At 39.9% G+C, this 18,977-nt stretch overlaps 1 protein-coding gene across 2 annotated transcripts in view; it reads right to left on the reverse strand.

The window, feature by feature from the left end:
* Positions 1-63: 63 nt before the first annotated feature.
* The window catches only part of msi1b (musashi RNA binding protein 1b), a 29,710-nt gene continuing 10,796 nt past the window's right edge, over positions 64-18,977 (reverse strand). For both annotated transcript variants that reach the window (XM_077521196.1, XM_077521195.1), the window contains 11 exons: positions 17,813-17,854; positions 15,415-15,507; positions 9,874-9,922; positions 9,298-9,380; positions 8,633-8,750; positions 6,953-7,033; positions 5,298-5,354; positions 5,093-5,155; positions 4,044-4,198; positions 1,582-1,627; positions 64-1,500 (listed from right to left, as the gene is read on the reverse strand). In XM_077521196.1, coding sequence (XP_077377322.1) covers positions 1,586-1,627; positions 4,044-4,198; positions 5,093-5,155; positions 5,298-5,354; positions 6,953-7,033; positions 8,633-8,750; positions 9,298-9,380; positions 9,874-9,922; positions 15,415-15,507; positions 17,813-17,854 — 783 coding nt within the window. In that variant the 3' untranslated portion in view covers positions 64-1,500; positions 1,582-1,585. The remainder of the gene's footprint in view (positions 1,501-1,581; positions 1,628-4,043; positions 4,199-5,092; positions 5,156-5,297; positions 5,355-6,952; positions 7,034-8,632; positions 8,751-9,297; positions 9,381-9,873; positions 9,923-15,414; positions 15,508-17,812; positions 17,855-18,977) is intronic.

Consider the following 18,977-nt stretch of genomic DNA (forward strand, 5'->3'; position numbering starts at 1 on the left):
CCAATATTGTCCATAAAGTAAACATTTATAAACAATAAGGAAAAATAAGTTGATGTGCAGTAATAAGTGGAATGTTTTAAAATAATTTATTAGGAAATTTTAAAAAGTCTTTTTTTTTATTTTCTCCAAAGAAATAACATGACAGGAACGTGAAATTCTGAAAAGGTTACAGTATTGACATTTTTTTTTTCTTTCATAGAAGACATCATCAAAAGTAGCTTGCAGCAGTTTGAGTGACTGTATATGAAAATATGACCATCTTTTATTAAATGTGGAGTACTTTTGTTCTTCTGCCCTTTAAATATTGGCAAGCCAGTGCAACATCCTTATTCACTTTGTTCACAATTGTTTTGGTCTAAAAAAAACAGCCGTCACTTTGCTTTAGCTGTGACCTCCAGTGGATAAGCCACCTTTAAATAATAATAACTTTGACAAATCTGTTAATGTCTTAAAAAGTGACATCAGAATTTCACATTTGCAACAGAGGTATCCCCCGCAACCAAAAACATCATATGGTGAATATTGTATCGTAGCTCGACGTTTAGGGAATCAACATGTAACGCACAACCAGCAGAGAGAAGCGGCCATGTTTGTGTCTGTGCGTGCGTGCGTGCACGGCTGCTCAACAGAATACTTCATCTTCTCCCGCAAACAATATTCACATCTTAAAAATCACAGTTAAACAACATAACATGACAAAGTAAGAAAACGGCATGTTTTTTTCCCCCCGTCTCTCCCATGTAAGGAGCATTTGAACGTGCGTGCGTCCCCACTCCTCCCAAGAATTCCGAGAAAATAAAGACACAAAAGCTCCCTCCGCTGAACTCACAGCAGCTTTTTCGATGAAATAAGACTCAAGTGACAGAAAGAGAAAATGTCTACGCAAAATGTACGGCTGGTCTAAACGATGACGGACGCGTGTCGACATGTTCGCAAAAACTACATAAGCGTCAAAATTGCCCTTTAAGCCCCCCCACCCCCCAACAAAAGTCATATTTACACTATTTTACAACATTGTACAGCTGAAGTCGGTCGACTTGAATGTAACTGCGACCAATGACTTGCATGTAAGAACAAGATTTTGTTCAAACCTACCAAGATTGTGACACATTTTCAACAAATAGAATTGATCACAAATTAGTTGTTAATATTCATTATGAACTTCGGACAATTTCTTTTTTTTCTTTGCAGTGCAGTTTGTAACCTTCACTTGGAGATTCAGGTTCAAAGGTCAAATAACTTGATAAGACAAATTGCAGCCATCGCTCAAAATGGCAAAGTAAAAAATAAAAAAAATAATAAAAAAGTATGACTAAAATACAGCATCTGTATGTGTTTTCGAAACATTTCAAAGAAGGTTGTTTCTGCTGAGGTGCCAGAAAGTTGGCTGGGTTGCTGTGATGTGACGTGAGAGACGAGAAGTCGACACGAGCTTGAGGCAGATCAGCTCCAAAGCGACTTCAGCTCCCTCCAAGCTCGCCGTCCGTCAACAACTCGTCGCTGGAACGCAAACAGGCTGCATGAGTCCGAGGTCGCTTGCAATCATGGCGACTGTTGACGCGCAACATGGCGACAACTCACATTCTCAGTGGTAGCCGTTAGTGAAGGCCGTGGCGATCAAAGGGCCCTGCAGGACGAAGCATGAAGGGTTCACGTTCACTTCTTTCCAACTTCATTATTTTTCATGTCTCATTAATACCTTTAAATACTCATTTTTCCACTTGCTGTCAATTGCAGATGACATTACCTGTGCTGAGGAAGTTCTATCGATCTATCCATCATCCATCTATCCAGTATCCATCCATCATCCATCCATCATCCATCCATCTATCCATCCAGTATCCGTCTATCTATCATCCATCCATCCATGCAGTATCCATCCATCATCTATCCAGTATCCATCCATCCATCCATCCATCCATCATCCATCCAGTATCTGTCTATCCATCCATCCATCCATCTAGTATCTATCCATCCATCCATCCGTCTGTCCATCCATCCATCCATCCATCCATCCATCATCCATCCATCTAGTATCTATCTATCCAGTATCCATCCATCCATCTATGCAGTATCCATCCATCCATCCATCCATCCATCCATCCCAGTATATGTCTATCTATCCAGTATCCATCCATCATCCATCCATCTATCCATCCAGTATCCGTCTATCTATCATCCATCCATCTATCCAGTATCCATCCATCCATCCATCCATCATCCATCCATCCATCCATCCAGTATCCATCCGTCTATCTATCCATCCATCCAGTATCCATCCATCCATCCATCCATCCATCCATCCATCCAGTGTCCGTCTATCTATCCATCCATCCATCCATCATCCATCCATCCATCCATCCATCCATCCATCCATCCATCCATCCATCCAGTGTCCGTCTATCTATCCATCCATCCATCCATCATCCATCCATCTAGTATCTATCCATCCATCCATCCGTCTGTCCATCCATCCATCCATCATCCATCCATCTAGTATCTATCTATCCAGTATCCATCCATCCATCTATGCAGTATCCATCCATCCATCTATCCAGTATCCATCCATCATCCATCCATCTATCCATCCAGTATCCGTCTATCTATCATCCATCCATCTATCCAGTATCCATCCATCCATCCATCCATCATCCATCCATCCATCATCCATCCATCCATCCATCCAGTATCCATCCATCCATCCGTCTATCTATCCATCCATCCAGTATCCATCCATCCATCCATCCATCCAGTGTCCGTCTATCTATCCATCCATCCATCCAGTATCCATCCATCCATCTATCCAGTATCCATCCATCCATCCATCCAGTATCTGTCTATCCATCCAGTATCCATCCATCTAGTATCCATCCAGTATCCATCCATCCATCCATCCATCCAGTATCTGTCTATCCATCCATCCATCCATCTAGTATCTATCCATCCATCCATCCGTCTGTCCATCCATCCATCCATCCATCCATCCATCCATCTAGTATCTATCTATCCAGTATCCATCCATCCATCCATCCATCTATGCAGTATCCATCCATCCATCCAGTATATGTCTATCTATCCAGTATCCATCCATCCATCCATCCATCCATCCATCCAGTATCTATCTATCCAGTATCCATCCATCCATCCATCCATCTATGCAGTATCCATCCATCCATCCAGTATATGTCTATCTATCCAGTATCCATCCATCCATCCATCCATCCATCCATCCAGTATCTATCTATCCAGTATCCATCCATCCATCCATCCATCCATCCAGTATCTGTCTATCCATCCAGTATCCATCCATCTAGTATCCATCCAGTATCCATCCATCCAGTATCCATCCATCCATCCATCCATCCATCCAGTATCTGTCTATCCATCCATCCATCCATCTAGTATCTATCCATCCATCCATCCATCTGTCCATCCATCCATCCATCCATCCATCCATCCATCTAGTATCTATCTATCCAGTATCCATCCATCCATCCATCCATCTATGCAGTATCCATCCATCCATCCAGTATATGTCTATCTATCCAGTATCCATCCATCCATCCATCCATCCATCCATCCATCCATCCAGTATCTATCTATCCAGTATCCATCCATCCATCCATCCATCCATCCAGTATATGTCTATCTATCACTGGATGGATACTGGATAGATAGATACTGGATAGATGGATAGATGGATGGGTGGATGGATGGATGGATGGATGGATGGATACTGATCCATCCATCCATCCATCCATCCACCCATCCATCTATCCATCTATCCAGTATCTATCTATCCAGTATCCATCCATCCGTCTGTCCATCCATCCATCCATCCATCCATCCATCCATCCATCTAGTATCTATCTATCCAGTATCCATCCAGTGATAGATAGACATATACTGGATGGATGGATGGATGGATGGATGGATGGATCCATCTATCCATCTATGCAGTATCCATCCATCCATCCATTGTTTATCCATCGCTCATCCGTGTATCTAAACTGTGTGGGTTTGTGGTGCTGTTGGTATCTCACCCCAAGCCCATGGCTGAATCCAGTGGCCGGTGCAGGACTTGCAGCACTGAGGTAACTGCTGACGACCGACTCCTGAGCAGCTGTCCCATAAAGGTCCGCCATCGGGCCGGGGCTGCTGGATCCCAAAAATCCAGCTGTGCGAGATGGGGTAGAACCTGAAGGTATCGTAACAACATCAGAGTCTAGTTGCAAATGACTTTTTTTTTTTTTTTTTTAGGAAAATCAGACTCAAATGTTTTGTTACTCTAATTGATATAAGATGAAATTAAGTGCACATTACTATTTCCAGGGAGGGAATGTAAAAATAATAATAATAATAATAATTTGGGTATCAATTGTATGAGCTTGAACAGGAAATATCTTGTCTTTTTAGTATATTCAACCATATATACAAGTAGGTTGTGCATATTTAATGTTCAAATGTTCCAACATCATTGGAAGTGGGGTTTATATAATGTTATATATATATGTAGGGTTTATATAATGTTGAAGGAAGATTATGCCTCTGAATTGCTCAAACTGCTGGAACAAGGCTTCTTATTTCTTATGTACATCCTTTGGGAGCAACTGATGCAGATGATGAAATAAAGAGGCATCTTATTAATGTTCATTTCGGTGTCAATCTATAACTGCATAGATGATCACGTGTCACTTTTTCAACTGTTGAACCAAATACATTTTCATAAAAAAAAAAAATTAAAAAAAATCTTTATTTTTTTTTTTCATCTTCCCTTTTTGAGCCCATAGAATTTTAGTTAATATGTACAAATTGCTTTTATTCCTAAATTATAAATGCCCGATGCTTGTGAAACGAAATATCTAAAAATAAAAGTCCACACTTCACATCTTGATTAAGTTCAAATCCATTATGGTGGTGTCGGCAAAATAAAAAAGGAGCCTAAGCAAATTATTCTGGAGATGTTTTTTTTTTTTTAAATAAAAAACAAACAAATACATAAAGCCTCACCACACGTACAGACGAAGTGAATGTGGTATAAACGACATGAGGGGATTAGGGTCAAAACGGGAACCATTTTGGAGAGTCTTACCTCTGACTACTGCTGCTGCCGCTGCTGCTGCCGCCATTGGTCCGTACGCTGTGAGGGGAATGGCTAAAGACAGACATTTAAAATAATAATAATAAAAAAATGAATAAATCGCGTCAGTGTAAAAGATAAAAGTGTGTGAGTGGTGTGTGTACCAGACTGGCCACGTGCTGCTTGTAAAGTCTGAAGGGGGGGGAGATTAACTGACCTGTGAGTTCAGGGGGGTGGGGTGAAGTCAGAAGGGGAGTCCTCTCTAAGTGGAACTCTAAAACAGAAACATCAGAGCGATTTTGAGTCCGAGACTCCACCTTCGACAGGCAGGCAGGCGCAGGACAACACAAACACATGGGCTGGAATGCACCCCGGTGGCGAGGGTGGGAAGTGCGGGGAAGTCAAACGACGGCATACAGGACTTGAGGAAGGAGAAGCAGGATTTAGTGGGCGGTTCAAAATAGGGGAGGGAGAAAAAAATCGATATCAGTATCCGTCTATCCATCCAGCATCCATCCATCCGTCTATCCAGTATCCATCCATCCATCCATCCATCCATCCATCGCAATATGTTGTTGTGCTGTGGCTGACAGCAGTTTATGCACGAGTGTTGTCGTTGTGTTCATGTATTTTACTGTACTAACAACACTCAATAAAAAATGAAAAGTGCATCAGCAACCGTCACTCTCCTTTCCCACATGTTATAGGCATTATAGCGGGTTGGCTCTAAACTAGGATGGAAACTGTAAAAACGATTGATTTAAAAAAAAGCAAAAAAACGTGAGCAGGAGTGTGCACAATGAACCGTGATATAGAAAAGGATCACTGCACATGGCTAACACTTTGACACGTAATGCTAACACACACGTTCACATGCAAGCGAAGCAGATGCGAATCCACTCCCCGATATTTACAAGCAGCCATTTTTCACCCTCAGTGTAACTCGTTTCTGTAAAGGCACGTTTTGTATATCGCTGGCATCGGGTGGAATCCTCGGACCAACAAAATCTTTACTTTTCAGGAGACGCCAAAATCGGCATATTTGTTCAAAAACATTTGCAGCAACAAAGAGAGCAAGACAATTTTTTAACACTTTAGATTGGGCAATAATTTGTAAAAAAAAATAAAATAAAATAAAATAAAACACCCGTATGTGCAGACTGACTACGAGAATAGATTAGGGGGAACAAAATTGTAAAATTTACAGAACTAATTGTGACACAAAACGATTCAGCTCGACGACAGGGATATATTACACACTAAAGTTCAAATATAAAACTCTTGGGGGGGGAGCACTGTTAATAATTAGGGATGTAACGATAAGTGCGATATCGTGATATTAAAACTGCCACAATATCGTCATCGTCATGTTCACGATATTTAAATGCAACACATCTGTACAAAAAGTCAGATTGAGTTCCATTTGTGCAGCTCTAGCACCCTCTGGTGGCTAGTTTTTTTTTTTTTTTTTAGTACAGTTTAATTTTCACACGGCATATTTTGGCCCTTCTTTTGTTTAAAATCCACTCTAATGGTCAGATGAAGGGAAGGCAATATGCCTATGAAGTGAGTCAATATGTAGAGGAACTCAATGTGTGCGTGCATTAACAACATAACAATAATAATAATACATAATAATAATAATAATAATAATAATAATAATAACATGCCTGTTATGTACAAAAGCACAATATTTAAATTTATTTAAAGCCTTGTAAGGATTTAATAGGATTCATCTTGGTTTTGAACCGCCATGAAGTGAACCTGAACGCGTGCCGAGTGACTTTCTATTTTCGGTCCTGCTTCTCCCCTAACGGTTGTGAAAATCAAATGAGCAACACGCGTCATGATATGAGTGGGTGTTATGTTTACCAGGGAACTGGTAGGTATATCCGGGGGTGATGCCTGTGTAACTTCGACTGGTGTAGGTGGCAGTCTGGAAGCTCGGATAACCTGCGGCCAAAAAAAAAACAACAAAAAAAACATCAGGGATGGAATTTACATGCATTACACTTACTGTATGAGATTATATAACTCAGTGGTACATGACCAGAAATGTGAGCAAGGCTCTGCAAAAAAAAGAAAACAAAAATTCGGAAATCAAGTAAAAATGACATAACTCAAGTAATATATTTTTATTTTATTTTATTAAACACAACAAATAAAAACTTCCCTTTCAAAATGAAAGTGCAAAATGTCTGCATGAAATAAAATACTTGTGGATGTAACATAACATATTGAATTAAATTACAGTGCAAACTTGGAACTTTTTGTCTTAGTAATTAAATGACAGTCAACTCAAAACCTTTGCTTCTATTGAATCTAACACTTAACGTAACTAAATATTTCCTTTTAAAAATTAAAGTGCAAAAGTTCTACCTTAAATAAAATACTTTTTGAAAGTAATAAAAATGCATTTAATAAAATATTTCATTCATAATGACTGTGGCTTAATTGATCATATGGATGTACAAAATTTATAATTCTTTTGAGGATAACAATTCAAATTCTTTAAACAATTCACTACATCAATATTTATTTAAAAACAAAAGAATAAATACAAAAATAAAAAAGTGGGTTTGGGGAAACCGAATTAATTTGAATTAATTTAAAAAAATAAAAAATAAAAAAAACAATCGATATATCGCCCAGGCTTATTTGGTGGTATTCCACAAACTTGAATGGGAATTGGAAATTACTTCTAAAGGACACAAAAGGACTGATATTGTTGGCATGTAAATGCTGATACAGGTAATATTCCACACCTGTCTGTCACTTGTTTCTTCACAGGAAAGTGACAACTACACTAACTGATTTGAAAGCAAATCAGTGAATAAGCTGCAGTTATCTAAATGAACAGTAGGTGGTAGCATTAGTGTGTCTAGTTAAAAAAGGCTGCCCATGTAAACTCTGAGATTAGTCATTCTGAATACTTTGACTATGTCCCAAGACTTTATGTTCTAGGTTGTGTGAGGAGCAGAAATGCTTAAAAAAAAACCAACAACAACAACAACATGTAACTACTTTTAGACACTCATTCATGTTTTTTTGAAAATAGTTCCAGTAAATGTGTGACACTCAAAGGACTTTCTAAGCATTTGAAATGTGACATGGGGCAAATTCTGGATGATGTACTGATCCTGACTTGGCGTTAAAATGAATGAATAAACATGACCGTAAAATCATATAGATTCGGTGTTATATAAATGACATTGAACTGAACTGTATTGAACCGTGTATCTTTCCGCTCTAAAAAGGCATCCAGGAATCACGAAATGAAGCCTGAACTCTTCCTATGAAGCAGATGTCTATCTTGGCACTCTTTGCCACCTCACTGGGTGACTTCTGAAGTTTACATCGAGATGATCTAAGCTACACGGTGGTGAAGCAGAAGAAGTTGTTTTTTAAGGAACCCATTTGATTGGTCAGCCCCCTTTTCGTCTCATGTGACCTTCAAAGCAGCGAAGGTCACGAGTGCAGGAATAGCTTTTAAGCGGCACAGATGTGAGAAAGGCTACGAGAGCCTTCGTGTTTTGATCAATAGAAACCTACCCAGCATTCCAATCCCCAGCATGAAGGCGTCCATTCCGTACGGCATCACCCGAGAGCGCCCCCTGGCCGAGCCAGTGGGGGACATCACCTCCTTGGGTTGCGCTTTCTTGCACTCCACCTGTTTTCCGGAGAAAACACAATTGGGCAACTTGTTGACGCTAAATTACAAGTCCAAGTTAGTGTTAATTTCGTCAACACATTTTTTATCGGAGGAAAACTAGACCAGACTAAAACCAACATTAATAAAGAATAACTGGGACGAAATCAGTATGCTTTTCCGAAGTTGAGAGAAAATTGTATGTGAAATAGTTTTAGATCCAAAATGTCCAACATGATCTCCTGACAAAATAAATAAATAAATAAATAAATAAAAAATGCAGGGGTATTTTTATACAGGGTTGTCCTGACTAAAACTAGACTAAAACGTTGACAGTTTTGGTTGACTAAAACTAGATGAATAAAATTATATTTTCTTGGACTAAAATAAAAATTAAAATGCTCGATTTATCGTTGACTAAAAAAAAAAAAAAAAAGACAAAATAAAAACGGGATGAGGTTGACTAACTATGATAAAAACCAACACACGTGATTGAAACTGGACTAAAACTGAGACTGAATTTGAAAACGTCTGACGAAATGAACGCACGTCCAAGTACAAGTCTCACCATTTTGTTGTTAATCTCATGGAAATGGATCTCGCAGACTTTCTCCACCACATCCTCGTTCTCAAACGTCACAAAGCCGAACCCTGATGAGGAGGAGGCGAGTGCATGGGGGGTGGGGGGGGGGGGACATTTCACACAATAATAGGGCTCAGACAGCATGCTTTTATGCACAGTAATCAGTTGTAATAGCTGCTTTACCCCCCCTCAATCACACGCTCGCGCATATGCGCACGCACGCACGCGCGCACAGACACTCATCCGCCCCTCCCTCACTTCCTGGCCAGAAGGCCAGGGCAAAGCTGGTAGGTAGGCTGTCATAATCGATCAGTCCCAGGGTGGGGAGGGGGGGTTGGGGGTGCTTAAGGAGGCTTTATCCTGATCCTGATTAACGGACTGGCTAATTAGACTAGCCCCGTTTGTCTCCTCGAGCACAGCCCACAGGAAGGAGCTCTGCGGGGGAGGGGGGGGGGGGGGGGGGATCAATAGCTATCCAGGAAGGACTGGAGGAAGAGTAAGTAACTTGAGGAAGAAGTAGGAGTTGGGGGTGAACAGAGTGAGGAGGTCAGCCCGTCTCACCTCTGTGCCTGTTGGTGGTCTTGTCGAACATGAGCATGGCATCGTCGACCTGGAGGGGGACAAAACAAGGCAAGTCAGCTTTACGTGACGCGCTCGCTCCCCTGCCACACGGCATATTGCCTGACCTCAGCCCTTCTCAAGTTCTGCAGGGAGGCTCTGCAACAGATGGACAGACGCAAAGAGAAAGAGGAGGAGGAGGAGGAGGAGGGGACTTGGAGGCGAGCGGCAGGTTATGAAAGAAGAAGCAAAGAGAGGAAAATATGGAGGGACTACTCCGGAGCAAGGCCTTACGGAGCCCCTAAGGTGACATGGTAGGAAAAAACAACAACAACAAACTTTGCGTTCTCTCGCAAAGATTGCGTTCCTTGGAAAACATTTTGCGTTCGCAAAGTTGTTTTTTTTCGCCTACCATGTCACCTTAGTTGCGCCGTAAACACTTCCGGGTCGTCTTCCATGTGACCAAAAGCGACGAGGATGGAACGTTTGTAAACATGAAACAAAACAGTGGGAAAAGCTTTCCCAAAGCGACTAGGTTGGAGCATGTATTTTTCCACTGCTTTGTTTACACGTCGCTTTTGTTCACGTGGAAGATGACCCGGAAGTGTTTACGGCGCAGCGAAGGTGACATGGTCGGCGAAAAAAACAACTTTGCGTTCTCGCGCAAAGATTGCGAGGACGCAAAATATTTTGCGAGGGAACGCAAAGTTTTCCTTTTTTTTTTCTACCGTGTCACCTTAGGGGCTCCGTAAGGCCTTGCTGGGTATGTGCCCAAGACACATAATGGGGTGGCATGCAAAGCTGGAAGTCACCGCTAAGAGCGCCTGCTCACAATCCTCTTCGCAGAGCACATAATCTGCCCCCTTTCTACCCTCCAAAGTTTAACATTCCCATAGCAACTGTGCAAAAAAAAAAACAAAAAAAAAATGCTCATGAAAGGGCCCAAAGCCGACATCAAATATGCTTCGTGAATGCAGTAGTGGGAGAGTGCCAGTGAGAAAAAAGCGGGACACAAAGAGAGAAACGAAAGGTGAATCTCGCAAGGCAGGTGGAGCCTCGACGAGAGAAGGGGGAAAAGGGGGGTTTATAGTGAGAGGAACAGGTGGAGATATGGTGAAAGAGACAGTTGTAAGAGAGTCAAAGGAAGGGAAAAAAAAAGATTGGGTCATAGTGGAAAGGGAGGAGAAAGAAAAGACAAAGAGAGAAAGAGAACAAAGAGGCCTGGAGGTTTTGTTTGTTGGCACACTCAGCCATAATTCCTTCTCCTCTTCTCCTTTTGACCTCTCCCACCAGTTCGGCCTCTCTTTGTACAGCATAGACACAGGTGTCGATTCTATTCACACACAACCAGAGTTTGGGATGTCAAAGTCGACCTGCTCTTTTGCTACATGTTTGCGTTCGCTCTAATCTAGAGTGAACATATTTTCATTAAAAAAAAAAAAAAAAAAAAAAAAGTTTACTCAGTTTACAATTTAGTTTTTTTCCAGAGTTTGGACCATTTTTGAAACAGCAGGCAAAAACAAATAAGCAAAAACACCCAAAGATTACCCACATTGTAACAATTTTAACGTATGTCTCCTCTTTATGGGTAGGAAAATAAAACACAAAACGTAAAGACTTTAAAAGTCATACTTGCTACACGAATAAATAATTTTCGTCGCCGTGTCCAGCTTCTTTTGAGCCAGGATCGAACCTACACCCTCTGGATTGGCAGCCCAGAGCGCTAACAGTGAGCTAAAGATCAGGGTCATCAACAGACCTCGGGACCATATTTGAACGGAAGTGAGGTACACAAAACCTACTTATTTTCTTTTAAAAAATAATTTAAATATAGAAAATAATAATACGCTCGTATAGAGGAAGTCAACCCAAAATGTTGTGTACAGTAATATCTTCTATGTGCCCCACTAGTCTAAAAATGTCATTCTGATTCATATTGTGCTTGTTAAATATGAATTGAGCGGACAAATCCACACGTGCGGCCATTTTGCCACTTGCTGTCGACAGAAAATGACATCACGGTTGCTCAGGTAACGACCGATCACGGCTCACCTGTTTTCTGAGTTTGATTATGTAACGTTTGCAAGCTGAGCCGTGATCGGTCATTAACCGAGCAACGATGATTTCATTTTCAGTCAACAGCAAGTGGCAAAATGGCCGCCCCCTGACATGAATAAAAACAGATGGATTTTGCTACTTGATTCATATTCCACAAAGACAATATTAACTCATTCACTCGCCGCCATTTTCACATTTCGCAATCCCGTTGGCTCCCGGCTGTTTTACTGGATTTTGACTGATTTTGCAAGGCCCACAGAATATTGTGTTCAATTGCTATAAAAGCATGGAACCTATCAAAAGAAAGATTAAAGTCTCTTCTTTCATCAGGAAAAAAAAAGTATGTTTCTGTTTCCGTTTTGCAGCAATTAGCATTAGAAGAGAGCTAATTTTCATCAGTTTTAACAAATCTATTTACAATTGTAAGTAATTGAGCTTTTTTTCTACATGGCCCTAGTTGATCTCCTTTGCTCTGCTGCCACCTGCTGGCCGTTTGTGTAATAACTACCATTTCTGCAACCGTTCTTTGCAGTTGAGTGGCTTCATCAAAGCCTTATGTTTGCTCTAGCATAAAAAAAAACGTATAAATACGTCTTTGGGACACTTAAAACATTAAAAAAACAAAAACAAAACGTATTTACACGTTATTGGGAGCAAATGAGTTAACCAGAATACTTGCGTGTCTGCAAAGAACATACTTTTGTACAGAAAATTCTTCGGTTGACTTCCCCTTTAAGTCTGCGCATGAATAAACATTTGGTAAATGAATCATGAGTGTGCTAAGTCTTGATCTATAATAAGTGTACTGGATGCTGCATGGATATGCTCCATACTGAAAGCGTACTGTATGTGTATGCCAACAGAGAGGGGGAGGGAGAGAGCGCGCGTGTGTGTGCGTGGAGCCCCAATGGCAATTTGCCTGCAGAAAGGTCAAAGGTGAGCGAAGAGTGTCAGTATGAAAGCGGACCTCAAATCATGGCGTCCTTATGTTGGCCTATCACATCGAGCGTGCTGCGCTCGTTTTCCGCGTCTCAAAACAAGTTTGTCTGTCCGAGGGGCCGATTAAAACGAGGCGCGTCACATCTGTGTCGAGACATCCACGACGCACTTTGTCAAAGTTGCGATCCCACAGTAAACACAAGTGTAGGGATGGGAACCTCTACATACCTTATGATACGATATGAATTCATCTACGATGAGAGAAATTGTGTTTCGTCCTAAAAATTGTACAACTAATTTATTTTGCATATTTAGAAAAATGCTACAGTACATAAACCAATTTATTTGTAATATGGCAGTAGGGTTATTATAGTTTGGTAATTTTTCATTTTAGTTAGTTTTTATTAGTTTTCAGGGTGGTTCTGTTGGTTTTTATTAGTTTAGTTCTTTAAAAAAAATGCTTAGTTTTAGTTTAGTTAGTTTGTTAGTTTCAGTATTAGTTTTTTTTTGTTTTTTTTGTTGTTGTTTTTTTTAATGTGTATTACTTGTGCGCAATATTTAAAAAAACACCATGGGAGCAACCCCATCCGAAGGTGCTTTTCTATTGGCTGCTAGATGACATAATTTTTGCGTGACATACTTTCAAACGTCATTATTCCTGTTTATATCAAAATAAATCTACTAAAAATCACATTTAAAATCATCCCGAAAGGCTCATGCATTAAATTAATTACCAAAGACTAAAACGAAGGACATGTTTGCTATAATTACATTTAGTTTTAGTTAGTTTTGTAAACATAAAATGTAGTTTCAGTTAGTTTTCATTTTTTAAAAAGCATTTTCGTTTTTATTTTATTTCGGTAACAATCTGTTTTTTTTTTTATTTTAGTTTGATTTTTTTCATTAGTTTTAGTTTTGGCACCTGTTTTTCGACACCCTCCCTTCTTACTTTGACCATCTCCAAACATTTTTCTTTTGTTTATTTTATTCAAACTGAGTCAAATGTCATTTTAGCATATTGTCGCGGGCCACTGAAAAATGGACGGCGGGCCGCAAATGGCGCCCCGGGCCGTAGTTTGGACACCACCGATCTATTGATTTATCGCGATATCGATATATATCGCCGCACTCCTACAAAAGAGAGGGCAGAAACTGCACAGTAAGAAGCTGGAAAAGCATCCTGGGGTCTCTTGTTTTAATGCCGCAAAGTGTTTTAACTTGCACATCATTGCTCAATATTTCAAACTGTGAGCACTTTAATAGTGTGCCGCTGGACAATATTCCCTCTTCTCCTTTTTTTTTTTTTTTTTTTTCACCTCTCATCTTCCCCCGTTATCCCCTGCCCATCCCTCTCCGCACTCCTTTGTCCCCGCCATGACGGGACACAAAAGGTCCAGCGAGGCAGTCTAATCAGGAACTTCCATGGATGGCTGGAGCCCACATTTCACCGGACCATCCCTCGATATCTCTCTCGGAAAAAATTCATCTCGCCGCTATGATTGAGATGGGAGCGAAGGGGACCAGGAGGCCGCACCCTTCGGCACGGCAAATAATGTGACACCCTGTTGGAGGTACGACGGATAGCAGACAGTTTGACTTTGAGAAAAGTTTGAACCATTTGTGTCCACCTGTTACTTGGCGAAAAGTTTGCTCGGATTCACGCCAAAGCTCCAGTATGGCGGGAACTTTGCAAATGAATCAAATATTTGCCTGTCTTTTGTTGAGCGCTTTTTGTAAATCTCCCCCACACCCCATCTTTGCCCTCTTTTACGCCTCCGCAAACCTCTCAATCAAGCCCCCCCCCCTCTCTGCCTTTGTGGGCCCATCATCTATTCTGCGCACGACGCTTCTGAAAAAAAACAAACAAAAAACGTCACTTTGTGCGGAAAGATATGAAAAAGGAACTTGCACAAAGTAGCTTCTGGTCAAACATTTACGGGATATGTTCGGAACTTCTTTGTCAAATGAGTCAACTTTTTATAAATAATTTCTCAACTCAAGTTGACCCCCACCAAACACGCACACACATGCGAACCCCCCCCCCGCCGCGAACACCACCTCGTCCCTCCTCCTTCAGAACAAAACCCCCTTACCCGCGGAATTACTTAGGGACAATGGGCAAGCCAGGTCACCACGGTAACGGGTCAGGAGGGGGTTGTGGGCAGGAGCAGCTGTTACATCAGATTAATTCAAATTCTGATAATCCCTCCTCCTTCCTCGCCATCAGCATACACTTCGCCACAAAACTTTTTCACCCACCACCTCCGCCCCTATGCACTCTTCCAGGACCCCCACCCCACCCCCCCACCCCTCCAACTCTCAGCCTTTTTAGTTTTCCACCGGCGACCCTCTCCAACAAGCGCGCTTTTTTCTTTCACCCGCGTTCTCGCCTTCCAGTTTTGCAGAATAACTCCTTCGCTTCCAAGCGCTCGTCTTGTTTTCTCTGAATTTGCGAAAAACCGGCCATCGTGACGGAAAAAGGTGATTTGCGTTCGGGTGACTTTTGTTCACCCGTCGGCTGCCGGTGGCGTTCCAACAATCACTCACCTTCCCAAATTGGTCGAAGTATTGCTTGACATCTTCGATGGTGGTGTTCACCGACAGGCCGCCCACAAAGATCTTCTTGGTGCGAGTCACTAACTGTTAAGAAATGAAAACAGGAATTCACTCAAATGTATTTTTCACTAACTTCTGTTATTGCATTTTGTCAAGGTTTATTTTATTTCGAAAATACATTTTGGGAAAAGGACGTGAACTTTATAAACGTGCTTTCTTGTTTGCGACACGTACTGTTGTCTTTAAATATAACATTTGGTGCTGTCAAAGTTGAAGCGTTAACTAATGAATTAATTGTAAAAAAAAATATCACATTAATCATGTATTAATGCAGATTAATCACACTATTAAATTGGACCACAGATTATCTTTTATCTTGACATCAGATGGCTGTATTAAAGGTAGCACAGGTTGTGTATGAGCAATAAACAGAACGATATGCATTTAATACATGTTTGCGTATGACATTCAGAATATTTGTTCATGTCAAGTTTCTGTTTTCATTTTAAATTCTGCAAATGAGAGTGTGCAGTGGATTGAAAAATGTTGAAGATGTCCTCATAACATTACATGTCAAAAGAATTAGCACATAATAGCTGCTCTCCAATTTTGGTGGGCAAAAAAAAAAAAAAATGATAAAAAGCTTCTTTAATTCAGCGATTAATCGTGATCAATCAAAATTCTAAGATGTGATTGAGCTGATTAAAAATTGTCATCGCTTGACAGCTCTAATTTTTAGACTTTTCTGCCTTTTGGTCATTTCTGACATTTTGGGCAATTTTATAGACATGATAATTTTCTTTTTGGACATTTTGTTGCTGTTTTTGACATTTTTTCTACCATTTTTGCTATCAATTTCGTGACATTTTTGGCAATTGTGTAGACATTTTATGGTAATTTTGGGGATTTCTTCTTTTGGTTTTGGACATTTTACAGTTACTTTTGACTTTTTTTTTTTAATTAAAGATGTGATTAATCTGATTTAAAAAAAATAATTGTTTGACAGTTCCAATTTTTAAACAACAATTAATTAAATACAAATTCAAAAAAAGCATAAAAATGGGTTTTGCTTTTTGGTACAAGTATATGAGTACGTTTCAGCCTTAAAACAGCAAAAAAAACAAAAAAAAAACATCTCCCATCCTCATCCGTTACATCAGTTTTGTATGTGAGCTGATTTAATTTGGAATCCACTTTGTATGTAGCAGACACAAAGGCCTGCTTGGGTACAGCCTGCACTTAACACCTGTAATTATTTGGGGCTTTTCGAACAGGATTGGTCACACGGCAGCAGGACAAGCAGCATGTCACCAAATAATCTATTTTCTTTTTGTCAGACTGATAAAAAAAATAAAATAAAAAAAAGAATAGAAAAAAAAGGGTTCCATAGAGATTGTTATGGCTTTTAAAAACATCTGACGAGAAGTTTGGTTGCCTGGATGCATTTCTGTTGGCGCTCAGTAGGAAAAGAGATCAGCCAGATTTACAGCTATGACACCGGACAGCATGTTCTCACCACGGAGCTTCATTACAAGCTTGTGATAGTATAAAGTCACACAGTCTGCATCTACCATTAGTTCAGCATTATATTTAGCTAATTAATTAGTTGATTTAATTAAGAATGACTGTATTTATCTATTTAACACATTCCTCCGATGGTGCGGGTTTGCATAAAGGACCTCTTTGTACTTGAAATGTTGATACTTTCATGAAGTTATTCTTCACTTTGTCAGATGTTAACTCGGCACACAACAAAATTGTTATGATGAGGTGTAGTGTACTTTTAGGTGCTATTACTAAAAATAGATCACTAAAGTAAGACTTGATTAACTCATTTATTCCCAGCCGTTTTCACAGAAACAATCCCGTTCGCTCCCGGCTGTTTTACTGGATTTTGACTGATTTTGCAAGGCCCACAGAATATTGTGTTCTATTGCTATAAAAGCATGGAACCTATCAAAAGAAAGATTAAAGTGTCTTCTTTGATCAGGGAAAAAAAAAGTATGTTTCTATCTGTTTCATCGGTTTTCACAGATCAATTCAAAATTGTAAGTAATTGAGCTTTTTTTCTACATTGCCCTGGTTGCTCTCCTTTGCTCTGCTGCCACCTGCTGGCCGTTTGTATAATAACTACAATTTCTGCAACCGTTCTTTGCAGTTGAGAGGCTGCATCAAAGCCTTCTGTATGCTCTAGCATAAAAAAACAAAAAAAACAAAAACGTATAAATACGTCTTTGGGACACTTAGAACATTAAAAAAAACTTATTTACACGTTATTGGGAGCAAATGAGTTAATGATCAATCACATAATGTTCATTAGATTTGAAAACTATGACCCAGAAAAGTGCCTGATGATGGTTCCATGAATTTGACATTGCATTTAACTCACCTTAGGCTGAGCCCTCCGGGGGAATGCGACTTTAGGATCAATCTATAGAAGATAATACAGAGACAGAGACGTCTGTTAAGATACGCGATGCGTCGTACGGGGCGTCGCTGGGCTTGCCGGGTGCACGCACATGCACCGTTATCATTTGGATAAATCGTCGAAATGAACATTTCAATTTCAATGTCATACCTGTTCTGTTAATCAGTGAACAAAGCCATGCAGGGATGTTTTTTTCCCTTTGTTGTCAACTTTTTTTTTTTTTTTTTTCTACTAAAGATAACCTTTGAAATGGAAATTGATCCGATTAAATTGATACCATTATTGATTCTGCTTATCGTGCTATGACATGTAGTTCTTGAATAAACAGTACTTTAGTGCAAATGGTCTGCTAGTAAAAACAGTTATATAAGAATAATATACCATAGAATTTATATGAAGTTTTGAAAACATCTTAGTCTGTGAAAAAAAATAAAAAATTATGAAGAGGAAGAATGTTCCTTTCTATCGTTGGGTACAATTACGTCACTGACTGGCATGCAACAGTGAGAAACACAACAAAAACAGTAATAAACTCTGAGGCATGCATGTCCAAACTTTTTTATTTATTTGTTTTAAATGGCTGCGTGCAGAAAAATGGAAGAATGCAAGGGCTACTTTTAAACCTGTAGGCAGTATCTTATTTTGAAATGGCTTGGTCAGAACCATCCAAAAAGCCCAAAACGGGTCACAATACTGCCTTACAGGCTGCAATGATGAAATTTCTTAAAGTTTCTGTTAAAGTTGATAAGGCAAATATAGTTGAGGATTTTTTTTAAGACTTGACTAGAGGCGCCCGTGCAATCGACAGCAGCCGAATCACATGTCCACATTCAGAACCAAAAAATGAGCATACTATATATAGTAAACTGCCAATTCTTAAAAACGGTTACTTCAGGATCACTAATGTGATATCGTCATCAATAAGACACAGCAGAAAGTGGAAGAAACAATATTTTCCTAAAACTGAATTAGTATCTTTAGTCACGGCATTGTTTTGAAGAGAATATTTACAAAATCTCTAGTATATATAAATCAATTTATTGCCTTGTGAGCCGTGTAATTTTTTTGTATTTTTTATTTTTTATTTTTTGTGGTCATGTCACATGCCACTGAAAAATGGACAGCA

Source organism: Festucalex cinctus, chromosome 5, assembly GCF_051991245.1.
Source record: "Festucalex cinctus isolate MCC-2025b chromosome 5, RoL_Fcin_1.0, whole genome shotgun sequence".
NCBI classification, from domain to species: domain Eukaryota; kingdom Metazoa; phylum Chordata; class Actinopteri; order Syngnathiformes; family Syngnathidae; genus Festucalex; species Festucalex cinctus.